The sequence below is a fragment of the Lactuca saligna genome, chromosome 8 (assembly GCF_052625555.1).
Source record: "Lactuca saligna cultivar CGN05327 chromosome 8, ASM5262555v1, whole genome shotgun sequence".
In the NCBI taxonomy this organism is placed as follows: domain Eukaryota; kingdom Viridiplantae; phylum Streptophyta; class Magnoliopsida; order Asterales; family Asteraceae; genus Lactuca; species Lactuca saligna.
The window spans coordinates 103,541,333-103,556,252 of NC_136424.1; the positions used below are offsets into that span (position 1 = coordinate 103,541,333).

A 14,920-nucleotide genomic window follows, 5' to 3' on the forward strand; every position below is an offset into this window, starting at 1 on the left:
GGCTAGGTTTTTTCTCAGAATCACATACGCCATGTGTACTCCACATACACCCTATGTATGTGGTTAAGTCCCGAGACCAGATTATGGCTAGTACACTAAGTGCACCCAACGAATATGCCCCCCGTACTAACCAATGCACCAATTTGAAAGAAATTTGCATTAGGGTCAAAAGAGAAACTTACCAAAACTTGAATGTTACAATAACACTAACGCATTATCTTAGTTTGGGATTTTCCCAAGTGATTTGCTGGGATCCACAAACATTGTCATGTTTTCATAAGTTGAGATTTTCCCCATGAGATATCCAAGGCTTGTAGCATTATCATGTTACAAATAAGGATCCTTCCCTGGTATATTCTAAGTTGGGATTATTCCGAGTTAACTCTTAAGGTGAGATCCTCCCTAATTTACTTAATAAAAACCTAATAAGGATCTTCCATGATGAACTCCTAAAGCATGGATCCTTTCATATGCGAACTTCATAATTATACTAAGAGAATCACAACTCCAGACTTCTCCTGAGTCAAAAGTTTATAAAACGCAAAGATCACCAAGTTCTATCTATCTTTTAGAATTATTTTCCCTATGTAATGAATGAAGTTTTATCAGCCTAAAGATCTTAACTATTTTAAGATCCTAAATTGATTACTAATCATTTCAGCTTATTCAGATCTTAAGAGCTCTTGTAAAATTAGAACTCTTTGGGATCTTAATTATGTAGGGATCATCAGAATACCTACACTCATGTCAATCAAATCAACCACATAAGCAAGAATATGAAGGAACCATTATAAATTTAAAGGGGGTTGCATGTTAACCCCACAAAAAGAGAAATATTGTTTTAAAAGAATTATTCAAAATATTTTTATCTAACATGACTAAACCGTATATTGGTCATCATCTCTTGGAGTCTTCTCCTCCTTATTTACGCTTGGTTGTTGCCCTTTAGGATCCAAACTGGTATTAACAGGCTCACCAATTAATTTATCTAGGGTTGTATGCCACCCAACAAGATTGTAGGAAATTGAATTGGCCACATCTTCAGCTAATTTGACCTTGGCTTCCCAAAAAGCCATTGTGATGCTAGCCTTTACCTCGGTGATCACCTTCTTCATCTATGCAACATTCTCCTCCTCTTTCTCGGTCTTTTCTTTGCTCAAGAGCTCTACCCGTTTCAAGAGATCCTCATTGGTTTCTCTCCACATCTTCTCTTTCTCTTTGAGGGCTTGCTTAACACTCTCAACCCGAATCCTCAAGTCAGCAGAGATGTGTTCGGAGACCTGAAACAAAAAAGACATCAAAAACAGTGAAGAATAAAATGTGAAAAAGCAAAATAATATTGACACTTACAGCTTGTGAGAAGGAAACCAACTTCCGAAGTGCATCCTCTGCTTCAAGATTCACTAAGCCTAAGTCCACAGTCCTATTGGGTTTTCTCTTTTTAGATCCTGAAGTCGTCATCGTTAAATCTATGGAAGCTCTCTTGATATGGACACCGGAACGTGTAACTTTGGGTCCTGGGTGTAAGAAGATAATACCCTATGAATTCATGATCCTTAATAAAAGAGAAATATGAATTAGGGATCCTTACCCTTCGACATAGAGATATTTACAGCGAAACTTTCTTGATAACTGAGCTTGAATGATCTTTTTAACTCGGAAAGGGTGAAAAAGCTCTCGATTTTATCCTCGATATCTTCCGCAGGAGAGATGAGTTCTTCAAATTTAAAAGTTGCGAAAAATAAAGCGAAATAAGAAGTGTGAATATTAAGATCCTTAGTGTAAAGATATCAACAAATAAGATCCTACCCTTTTTAACCCAAGACTGTGGTAAACGATTTCCAACATGAATGGAATCAAGTTTCACAAAAAAGTATTTTCCTTTCCAATCACCATCATTATGCTTGGATTTCAAGATGAGAGGCGATCTATCAATTTTGAATTTGAATAGAAGACAAGAATCACCAAAGGTCGAAAGGTCATAGACATAAGCTAACTCGTTTACACCAATGTTAAGATCCATGGAGCCGTTTAGCCAATTGATCCAGTAAAGGATCCTCCAAACCGCTGGCATGGCTTGAATATACGAAATCATAGCGATTTTAAAGAATTTAGAGATGATTCTGGAAAAAGGATAAGAAATACCTAAGGTAAAAGGATATTCGAGAAAACAAATCCAGGAGGACGAAAAAAAGTCCGGTTGGATCCTTTAATCAAAAGCTCTAAAAATAGAACCTACAGGGAAAGTTCTGGCCAATTTTAGAGCTTTGATTTCATCATCATCAAAGGTACATGTTTCTTTGTAATATAAGGCTTTTTGGTCTATGAAATCGTCTTTAGGAACAGCGATAACACTCAGGCGAAAGCGAGTTGTTTTTTTATCATATTTAAAAACGAAGAAGGTTAAGGAGAAAAATAGACAAAGGTAGTACCTTCCATTGTATTTAATTAACGCCCAGAAGAAGATCTTAAAGAGTAAGACAAAATCAAAAGGATGAACATCCTATTTATACAAGAATTACGGAAAGGTAGAAGGGTGATTTAACCTATTCCGATGACTAGAAATCTGTCTGTTGAGAGTTAAATCACCCTATCTGTTAAAACTTTTCATTTCACTTTTTATTTTGAAATTATATTTGGAAATTAACTTTAATATTTCGCGGATATAATTTGAGGGGCAATTGTTAGCGACAGGATCCCAGAATCATATTCAGGATCCTTAATATTTCTAAATCCTCAGGATCCTTAAACATATCATAGGATCTTGATTATTATAATTAATATTTCCTAACACTTTTAACGACTATATTCTTCTTTCTTTTTCTCACTTGTGCAGAATTAGTCAACATAAGACTCATTCTCAATGGAGAAACCACTTCAAGTAAGCTTAAGCCCCGGAATTACTGAGTCAAATAACGTGCAAATACTTGTTCAAGGAGGATCCTGGAAATATCGGACTTCTTGTTATTTAGCTTAGACGATAATAGCACTTGTAAATCGCACACTACACACATGAAATCTCTATTAATTCAAGTGTACTCGTATTATCTTCATTATCATTATAAACCTACTTTGAAATTAATAAACACAATAAGGAAGGTGATCATTATCACCTCCTACAGTTTTATGTCAGAGATCCTGGCAAGGATCAAGGGCTTTCCTTGTAAAATCGCTTGTATCATTTACACTTCATTAGTATATTCATTTTGATCACAACACCACAGCCTCTCATACAATTTTCTTGATTTATACTCAATTATTTTTCAACCAAAAATAGTATATTTAGTATATGTATGTGAATCTATATGTGTGAAACTATGTGTATTTGGTATAAGTTGTTGGGTTTTCTATACATCAAATACACTCTAAACTAGGTATCGGAAAAATAAAAACTACGATATACATAAGTGTACATGCAACCTGTGGATCTATGGTTTCATGCTAATTATATCTACCCTAGAAAAAATACAAAGAAGAAAAACATACCTCTTATGTATCCCTTGATCTCCATGCTTGAGATCTTGTCCTCCAGGAAGTTGCTTGGATAAGATGACCCAAACTAGAATCCCCCGAATGGTATCACACCCAATGACACCAAAGAGTGGAATAAAAATAACTAGGAGAAGGGTCAATTGCACAAACCCTAAGAGGGTTAGAAATCATCCCTAAGAAGAGGAGGAAGAAAGGTTGGCGAAACATCAAGACAAGGTGAAAGGAAGAATGAAATCCCTAAGACATCGACCAGAAACCTTTAGCCATCCAGTCGATTGCACAACTATCGCAGCTACCACCACAGTCACAACCATCCCAGGTAAAACTATACTATTTAATTTCAAAGTCTCATATAATGATCAACGAATGCATGTTGATTTGGTAATTTTGGTTTGTGGTGATTATTTGTTAAAAGCTTTGGTAATTGGTTTTTTGTCCTAAGTGCAGGAAATAATAATGTACTTTGATTTTTTTGTCCCAAGTGCAAAAAATAGCAATGTACTTTGGTACCAATAAATTGATGTTGGTTTGGTAATTGTGTTTGTAGTTATGTTTTTGTCCCAAGTGTAAGAAATAACAATGTAGTTTGGTATTTCTTGTATTTAAGTTTTTTTAGCACAAAATAAGTAGAAAGTAAGCTACCATTTCTTGTAAAACAAGATATTTAATTTCAAAGTCTCATATATCTATATAATGATCAATAAATGAATGTTGATTTGGTAATTATGTTTATGTTCAAGTGCAAGAAATAACAATGTACTTTGGTTTTCTATCCCCAGTTTAAAATAACAATGTAATCTGGTATCAATAAATGCATGTTGATTTAGTACAAGAAATAGCAATGTTATTTTGGTATTTCTTGTATTTATGTGAAAAAAATAGCAATGTACTTTGGTAGTTTTTGTTTATATTTAATAGTTTAACTTATAAGTTTATATATATATATATATATATATATATATATATATATATATATATATATATATATATATATATATATATATATATATATTGTTATTAATTATTTAGTTGAAAAATCCCCATCCAATGCTCAATGACCCCGCATGTAGGCATGAATTTATGTGTTTTCGTCAACCGGGGAAACCACAAAGTGATGATCAATGAGGAAACAAGGGGAACGAAGATGATGGTTTGTTGGATAATTAATTTGTGTTTTGTACGTTAGGCTGTGTTTGGCGCGCCACAACTAGCGGATAAGCTAGCTTATTTTTCAAGCTTTTTTATATTATCATGTTTGGTAAGCCAAAAAGTAGCTTATAAGCTAGCTTTTTGAAAAGCTACTTAGACTAGCTTTTTAAGAGCTTTCTAAAAATTTTCAAATACACCCCTTAATTAGTTATAGAAACACATACTCTCACATGTCCTTTTATGTAATTTTATATATTTCACCTAGCTTTTCAGCTAGTTTTACAGCTATCAGCTAGCTTTTTAATTAACAGCTAGCTTTTCATCTATCAGCCAGCTTCTTAGCTAACAACTAGCTTTTCAGCTAGTACACCAAACATAGTCTTAGACTTGTTGTGACACTTTGGTACTTGTTGCAATTTTAACACTTTTTTTGTTTATTTTGGTATTTGTATATGGAATTATAACACTTTGGTATCTAATTCAATTACTTTATTTAATTATTTTCTGCATTTAATGGCGTTATGTATCCGTTTGTTTGCATGCGAAAAGTAATGACATATATATATATATATATATATATATATATATATATATATATATATATATATATATATATATATATATATATATATATATATATATATGAGTAGGATCAAATGAGAACATAAAAAATGTTAAGAACGCGAGAACAAAGTATATTCATTTGAGATTCCATGTATTCATTTATGGAGAAATGATAAATTTTTACGCATTTAATTTCAATTGAAGAGAAAAAACATATTCATGTTGATTGTGCATAAAAATTTATCATTTTCCACAAATAAATATATGAAATCACAAATGAATATATCGTTCTCAACCACTTAGATGTTCTCATTTGATTATATATATATATATATATATATATATATATATATATATATATATATATATATATATATATATATATATATATAGCGACATACACTATTACCAACGACATACGCATTACCGGTGATATAAAATATTATGGGCTACAGAGTCATTGACGATAAATATTTTTAACGGCAACATTTTAAGAAATAGTGACAGTACCAACGATGTTGCGACAAATCGAATTTTTACAGGAAACTTTTGTCACTGTTAATCACTCTTTTTCTTGTATTGTATGTGTATTAAGCACATACAAATCATTACAAAAAAAATATATTATTTATTTTAAGTTTGTACACGCCTATATCTATTGTATTCAACATAATTTTAAGTTATTATAAAATTTCACGAACACTCATGTATGTGTGTACTACATTGGTTTTAACCTAATGAGAAATTAAATATCCATCTATTATTTGTTTCTATTTTTCTCCTATCATATCAAATATTGATGTGTCACATTTAATTAGACATTTAATGAAATTAATAATCATTTAATCCACTTGTCAACATTTGATATGATAGATGAAAAAATAGCAATAAATGGTAGGAGAATATTCAATTTGTTTTCTAATTTTGGTTAAAATAGCAACAAATGGTAGGAGGATATTTCTAATTTTGGTTATATAGTTAGGTAGATCTTTTGTTTGAGGGACCCGGGTTGGGTTTGTGTGTGGCTCGGCGGAATGCACGGCTCTCACGATTTGCACATGCTACAAAGTCAGGAAATTCGTGAGCTTTTGGCTCTGAGAATTCGCACATGTACATCGTCGGAAATTCCATAATTTCGATAGTGACTTTTTGTTGAGTGGTAGGTGTGTTGTTTTGTAGAAATGGGACCTTTCCAATTGTGTTATGTCAATGTTACAATTTTTTCCCTTTTATTTGTATAAAGATATACATAATTTAAAATTTTTTATTTTATATATTCACTACATTTTAGGACTACACATGTTAAGAGATTTTTGGGTACACTTTGAAAATGCTAAAATTGGAGGACTCAACAAAAAATAAGGGTATTAGTGGTGACACAAATTGGTATTATATTTCTAGCTCTTTTATGAACATACATGATGATGATACATTTTGTTTTAGAGAGTTTTATTGGTGATTTATGTTTATTGATCTTGTAGGAAATCTACTTTGTTGTATAAAAAAAACGCACATTCATGTTTAGTTTATGTTGTTAGTTATATAGGTATATGTGACCACTAATTTGTTTAGTTACGTAAATTGTAACGAAAATTGTGTTGATTCAATACTATTATGATTAATGAACGAGATTGTTTAAGAATATCAATATCATGATAACATTCAATAAAGGCTAATACATTTATATCATTATATGTATATTTATTTATTCGTGGTTCAGTAGTAGATTGTTAAATAATTTTGAGACTGCTTCATAAATGTTTATATATTGTTATCATTTAAATTCAAAAATATTATAGTAAGAATATAATATTATTGATAGCTCGGTTTTATTAGGCACTTGCTTACCATTATGGGTTGAGTTTTTTTTTTTGTTTTTTTCAACATTCTATATATCCCTTCTATCTCATATTAGGGTATGTATTCATCTATATATAAATATGATGATGAGAAGATTAGATATGAAATACATTGATAAATTCATAGGTCTTTTGCTAAGGGGTTATAGAGAGTTATTAAAATGAACGAGAAATCAAACATTTTAATCAAATTCGAAATCACAATCAAAACAACTATATAATATCATATTGTTTATTTATTTTAATTTGATATAAGAATAAGATATAAAATTTAACCTCCATATTTTATGTTTTTGTTATTAATAAATAACTAACAATAAGAACATAACAAATTTAACCCCTTTTTTAGCGCAATATGGTAGTTTTGTGTTCATTTAATGGAATTGGAAATCCATTCACGATAACAACCTCATGGACCATTGGTGCAACTTTTATAAATCATAGGGATAAGTAATGTCAAAAATTCGAAAATTAGATTAAAAGTGCATATTGATGTAAACCATAGGGACCAAACTACAAATTAATCATATATAAATATCCCAACAAAGAAAAATAAAAACTCAACTTGATCAATCTTGCAGATTCAGTTAAACGATGGCTCATTCTTCATTTCCAGTTGAAATAAACGTGTTCTCTTGTGGAAAGTATCATCCAAAGCCTATAGAACTAAATAATGAAGTCACCCGAAAGCCTTTGACGATAGTTACACCACTAGAAGAAGGAGAATTCCCTGTACTGATTTTACTACATGGTTTTCTTCTCGATAGGGATTTTTATTCCCAGCTCAGTTGTCACATTGCTTCTCATGGTTTCATCATCGTCGTTCCTCAGGTTTATTCTTTTCTTATTTTGTACTTCATAATATCATAAATTAAATATTTTTTTATTTTTTGTTTTTATGAATCCTACAGTGAAATATCTAACATTTAACGTTTATTTAATGATATTTTAATATATTAATATGATACATGTTATTGTTTAATTGAGTATGAGGATTTGTTGGAATAAAAGTAAGAGGATAATTAATTTTTCTAATGTTAAATTTGTAATTAATATGATCATATGGTTTTTTTTTAATCTAATAACTTTATCAAGCTTTTTTATTTAAAAAAATACTCGACATTGTTAATACATTTTTTATTCATTGTAAATATTATTTTTATTTAATATTATTTAAAGCATTTTTTAGTTTTATAATTATTATATATGTCTAAAATTTACAGATTATATGTGAAGGCTTTATAAAATATATCACAAAGATAAAGATAAATTAATTAATTTCATAAAAGCACTTAAAAATGGTCAATAGAAATGATAATAATGTTTTGTTTGATAATTTTTTTTAAAAAAAAAAAAGATGAGTATAGTTTTATTGTTAATTACTATTTATTTGACACTTATCACCCCCTAATAATTATTTTTCCAAATCACATCAAAATTTCACCAAAAATATATTATGAAATATGTTTTATTAATTTTTTTTATGGGTGGAAAAATACAGTTTCCTAATTTGCAAAGGATCAATTATGAAGTTGGTGGTTATTTTATAATAATAGTAAAAATAATGGTTAATTTGTTGAATACGGTGGTTATTTTCCCTAAAATAAGTTACTTAGTACTTATTAATATAAGATCAATTAGTGTAAAAATATTGGTGCTACGTTTAGAGTTCAACCATATTTTATGTAAGAATATTTCTGGAATATTAATATTTTATATCAAAGTGGGTGAAAATATTTTTTTGTTCACATGAATACCAACACATAAGCTATTATTGTTTGCTCCTTGCAACAGTTATACGAAGGATTATATATAGGATTTGATGCGGATGTAGACGTCGAGTCTGCAGCTGAAATAACCAACTGGCTACCTGAAGGACTTCAACAAGTCCTTCCGTCTCAAGTAAAAGCAAACCTAACAAAGATAGGACTGGCTGGCCATAGTCGTGGAGGAAAAGCCGCATTTGCCCTTGTTCTAAATCGACTTAACACGAAGTTAAATTTGAAATTTTCTGCATTGATTGGAATCGATCCTGTTGATGGATTGGACAAATGGAAGCAAACTCAACCAAAGGTGCTCACTTATGTTCCACATTCGTTTGATCTTGAAATGCCAGTGATGGTTATTGGTTCAGGTCTTGGTGAATTCCCGATAATACCGATCTGGCCGTTCAGACCTTGCGCACCAGAAGGGGTAAACCATAAGAACTTTTACAATGAATGTCGTAAACCCGCTTGTTATTTTGTTGTGAAAGATTATGGGCATCTTGACGTGCTTGATACCAAGACGACAGGGCCGACAGGCGTCGCTACTTATTGTATGTGTAAGAGTGGGAAGACTAGGAATCCTATGAGGATATTTGTTGGAGGGGCTGTGGTTACTTTCTTGAAAGCTTCTTTTGATGGAGATTTTAGTTATTTAATGGCTATAAAAGATGATGAAAATTCACCTGTTTCGCTCCAGACGGTTGACTACATGCTTTGAAAGATGATGAAAGCATTTTTATTGAAAGCTTGTTTTTTTTTTTTTTTTTTTTTTTACACTGAAACTCTTTCTAGATTTTTTTTGTTGAAGATATAAGCTAAGACTTATAATGTATGTAATGGTTCTTGATTGATGGCAATTACAAGTTGGTGTTGTAGCAACCATTTTTGTTGGTTCATAAGCTATATTGCACTACAAGAAAAAATCGATTTGGCTATGGATAACATATGCCCCCTTTTGTGTTCCATCTCCACCTATTATATAAACCTAAAATACACAAAAACATCAAGGTTATATCATATATCATATATATATATATATATATATATATATATATATATATATATATATATATATATATATATATATATATATATATATATATATATATATATATATATATATATATATATATATATATATATATCACAAAACTAGTAAAATTACTTGTTATTTGTTGTTTTACAATAACCTGATTAATTATGGGATCTTCAATGCTATTGACTATCTTTTTGTTATCATAGGCACCTCGTGATGTCCCGGTTATGGTGTCACTTTGTTTATGAATGTAATTAGCAACTTTAGGTGTTAATGGTGTTCTATTTGAGGAGTAAAATCCTTTGTATCCACTCTGCATATGAATTAAAGTAGTATAAAATTAAGATCACACTAAAAAAAATATACCTTGACATGTAATGTGATGCAAGATCCTTAAGGAATAAACTTCTCAAGATCAGTCTCCTCTTAGATAATATAAGAGCTATAATTCACTTCTCCTTCCCAAACATATTTTCTTATCAGAGTTTGGAGTTCTTGTTGACAACGTCACATGTTATTATTATATAAAACAACCAGGACAAAAATGATTAAAAAACTCCATAAATAATTCATGGTATTTTATAAAAAAAAAAAAAAAAGTATCAAACGGTTGAAAGACAACACACCTTATCAACAACTTGGAAGGCATAATAAAATCTCACACCAAATTGACTAATCAAATTGTTGTCTAAACCATTATCTTTGCTCTTCTGTCAAATACAACGGTTAGTGCAAGTATATTATTTATAATTCTCATAATAAAATATTTATATATGTTAATAAAAATATCTAATATATGGAAATTAGCAATTTTTCATTTAAACTTTCAATTAAGATTCTTAGCTTTTGGTATGGCTATTATTCTATTCTCTTTATCATTTTAATGTGTATATCATTTTATAAGCATCCTCCAAAAGCTATTGATCAGTAACAGTGAGTAATCGAAGGTTGTCCAAGGCATTACTTGGGTTGGCCTATGAGTATTACAAGGCATTGTTTGTAGGTTGTAACATGTAAGTTCTTTATGATTAAGAATTTAGGTCTTCCTTCCTTCAGGCTTCAACTATATCTCCAATGAGTTTTCTTACAAACTAACATATACATCAACATTTCATCCTAATATGTCCAACTGAAAGACAATTGAGTTAAACAAGGTGCTACAAGTAACATTACTTCAATCAATAAAACACGGAAAGTAGCATGACAATGCTACACAAAAGGTCATATTAAGGAAATATGATTAATAAAACTCGTTATGAATAATAATATAAGATCTATTTTCTAATTTCTAAAGATATATTGTATTTTTGTAATATAGTGTTCTTCATAACTTGGAAGAGGCTACATACAAATTATTTTATTGCAAATCTACAAATTCAAAATTTTATTACAAATCTACAATTGTAGTGTGTAAATAATATGTTGTATGTTAATGTGATTAATAAAAGTTTTGACAAAAATGCAAAAATGATCTCTTTGGTATGTATTTTTTTAGAAAAAATGTCAAAACCACAATATATTTGGATTGTTGATCCTTTCACAATATATTTGGATTGTTGGTCCTTTTAACTATGTTTGTATATGGAAAAAGTGATATGACCTAACATCTATTAGCTTGGTGTTATTAAACCCCATCATATCCCCCCCTCCCCATTTGATGGCAAATTCATCTTTTCGCATATTAGGGAACATTTTTGCAAAGAATATATATATATATATATATATATATATATATATATATATATATATATATATATACTTACCCGCGCCAAGCGCCAGGTGTGAAGAGTTTTTTTTTTTGTTTTTTTTTTTTCAAAAATAAGCTTCTAGAAGTAATTCTTTTTTTTGCATAAATAGTTGCTACATCCACCACCCACCAAAAAATAAATTCGAAGCAAAACTCAAGAAATCTAAACCATGAATCATAACCTGCAACATCGCTTGTATGAGGAACCAAAAGAATTCACTAATATTTTATGACAATTAATAACCACAAAAACCAAGATGGAGTACATTGGATTAATATATTCTAACCAAGCTTCCTAATATGAGTTTTCAAATGTAGTGATTTTCATACTTCATCTTTAAATCCCAAGCATCAGCTAAGCTAAAAGAAAGACAACAAGTCATTTGATATTGACCATTTTAAAACCTGAAAGATATATCTAGTTAAACATAAGAACCCACTCAGCAAGATTTATATTACAAATAAAGGGAAAAATACATGGAAATGTACGGTGTTCTCATAGATTACATTAGTTATTAATATTAAATTGAACATTTGCTTTTAGCTAACGATGATTATAAGTAATAAATTTTAACATTGGTTAATTACTAATAAATGACATAAACTATTTAATATATTTCGGCCAAGCTTCTTCTAATATTTCCAAGTAACATAAGCATTTGTGTTATAAGCTTGGATCGTAAGTAAACCAAAAGAAAGCAAATAAAAATATAGTAATGCGACTGTTCATATGAACAAAATCAAGCATATAGTTCAAACACAAAAATCTAATGAATTCTTTAGTTTCTTGAAGCAGCATAAACACATATTTTGACTTTCTTTCTTCATTCCCTAAAGACTATGCATCATTCTACAGTAGTAATGTAGAACTTGACTATGTATGACTAAGTAACTGAAGAATTTAGATTTATAGCCATCTTTTAATCAAAAAACCAATTAAACATGAAAATTGCATTTTGTATAATTCATTGATTTTTTGTTTATTCTTGTTACTTAATAGTAAGATAAAAATGAACTTAAAGAAATTACAAATATAACTGAGTAAACAACCTGTTTGGCCCATTTTGGTCCAAAAAAGATATATTTTTTTTTTCATTTTGATACATATGCAAAGGTTCATTGCAATTTTGGTCCCTCTCACTCTAACCTTGAGTTTAAATACCTTAAACATCTGTTTGCAAGGCAAATGTATAGGCTAAACATAATTAAACTCACGGTGTGGGTGAGAGGGGCGGAAACTGAAATGAGAAAAAAAATCATTTTGGATCAAAACTGAAAGGAAATTACTAAGTATTGGGACAAAAACTATAGTTTACTCATATATTTTAAAGCCATGTTGAAACAGAAGTTACTTGTGGGAATTGTTATTCCATAAGCTTCACCTAAGCAAATCCTTGACCATAAAAGATTATCAATATTAGCTGGTAAAAAAAATAAGAATGTACCAGGGGTAGTGGAAGCACTTTGACCCACCATTTTCATTTTTTGAATACAAACCATGAATTAGGCAGTAGCCACACATCACTATCAACTTGAACATCATGCAGCTGCTGCTATGTGCTATATTTAATCAGTAAATGTGTGTCCAAAGGAGGATTTTTGATGCATTGTGTATCAAACGATTTGTAGGAACTTTATTATATTCAATCATTAACTTGTTGTTATATTGAATCACATTTTCAGTGATGCCATAATAATTTTCTGTAAATTATTTTAAAACCATATGACAATGCAAATAAGTTTAAAATAATCATTAAAAAAAGTTTTCATATGCTCAACCAGCTCCCCTGCCTCTGCCTTGTAACCCTGAACAACAAAAAAGACTATTACAATAATCTGGGTTTTGGCAAAAAAAAAAAAAGTCAATCGAAATCCCACAACAAAGCTACCAGGTGCCTTGAAATCTGAAACTTCAGATAACTGATTTTGGACACTCATACAAACCAACTCAATTAAGGAAAATTTCACCAGTAACAATAAAAAATTGTTTCTAAATGTACCTGTTGGAAGGTAGGTAATGAAGCAATATTTGGTCCTCCAATCTAGACACTGTACTTTCTCTCTTGGTGTGCAAACATCTTTATGTTCAACAACTAGGAGCAGTACTAATGATTTCCAAGAACCAATTACCACATCTGCAAGATAAGTATGATGTCGAATAAGAAAAATGAACTTGTAAACCTTCATAAAGCCATATGCATCAGATTAGAATAAAATATTCAATAAAAAACATAAAATAGGGTCTTTATGTACAATTAAGAGGCAAAAAGAAAAAGGAAACACAAACCTGATCCTTTTCTTCTCTAAACTGCGGTTTAGGGCTTCTTTATGAAGATTGGTGATGCTTTCATTGCTAGAGAGTGGTGGCTTTATACGATGGTAAGTTGAGTGGTGAAGGTCATGAGTTCCTTCATTCTCAACGGATGTAGGGATATAAATAGAAAATAGAAAAGATACCAACTTTTCGGAGAACGCGATCGGTAACCGGGGAGTGGCCTTTGGGATTTGTTGCTCGAATGAACCAGATCAGATCTGAAACATCATCAATAAGAGCACGAGGGGCTGAGAAGATCCAATATATATCAAGGTTTGAAGCAACAATGACGCAATGGTGGTAATCAATGGTTGTAAACGGTGGAGTTGTACGCTTTCTTTGAGAGAGAGAGAGAGATAAAGATTGAGTGGTGGTGGTGGTTTTTAAAGAAATCTGACGGTGATATGGTGGCTTTTGGGTGATGTTAGAGTTTCAGACAATGGTGAGGGTTGTAATTGAAAATATAATGATAGCAATTGTAAAGGGTTAGGGTTTAGATGAGGGAGAGCTTGATTGGTGCTTGATGGCGAAAATATGAATGCATAGATACAGTTGCAATAATGTACATTAATTACTTTCCACAAACAATATTTCAGGGATATATACAAGAAGCTAGGTGAACCAAAGGAGTTAATTTTATAATTAAGGAATTTTGACCGATTCACTATGTGGTTCAAATTGATTCAGATGACCATAGATCCTGTAACGCATTAAATAGTTGTACACATTGCATATTGCATTTTGTCATGTACCTCTTAAAATTCAGCAAAACATGCTAAATGCTTATATATATATATATATATATATATATATATATATATATATATAAAAGTTTAGTCTCTATGGAAAACAAAAAAACACTAAAAATCATAAAAATGTATAAAAAAAATACTTAGAGATCATAAAACTTTTTTTTTTTTAATTTTTTTTAAGAAAAAGCGCATGTTTTAAAATAAATTCACTGATTTTTTTTAAATTTGAATTTTTTATTTT

General features: G+C 30.3%; 1 protein-coding gene and 1 long non-coding RNA gene across 5 annotated transcripts; one reads left to right on the top strand and one right to left on the bottom strand.

Moving 5' to 3' along the window:
* The first annotated feature begins 7,637 nt into the window (after window positions 1-7,637).
* Window positions 7,638-9,709, top strand: LOC145013321 (chlorophyllase-2-like). Its single transcript, XM_078972121.1, has 2 exons — window positions 7,638-7,895; window positions 8,859-9,709. Exons 1-2 carry the CDS (start codon window positions 7,659-7,661, stop codon window positions 9,546-9,548), a joined length of 927 nt encoding a protein of 308 aa, XP_078828247.1. The 5' UTR covers window positions 7,638-7,658; the 3' UTR covers window positions 9,549-9,709.
* Window positions 9,578-14,517, bottom strand: LOC145013322 (uncharacterized). Of its 4 annotated transcripts, XR_013664921.1 has the most exons (6): window positions 13,901-14,517; window positions 13,614-13,748; window positions 13,059-13,419; window positions 10,493-10,576; window positions 10,021-10,179; window positions 9,578-9,815 (listed from the first exon to the last, which is right to left on the bottom strand). It is a non-coding gene; the product is annotated as an uncharacterized LOC145013322 (long non-coding RNA). The 4 variants fall into 4 exon arrangements; XR_013664922.1 differs by lacking the exon at window positions 10,493-10,576 and having other exon boundaries at window positions 13,901-14,516; XR_013664924.1 differs by lacking the exons at window positions 9,578-9,815; window positions 10,021-10,179; window positions 10,493-10,576 and adding an exon at window positions 11,808-11,973 and having other exon boundaries at window positions 13,901-14,514.
* Window positions 14,518-14,920: the final 403 nt, after the last annotated feature.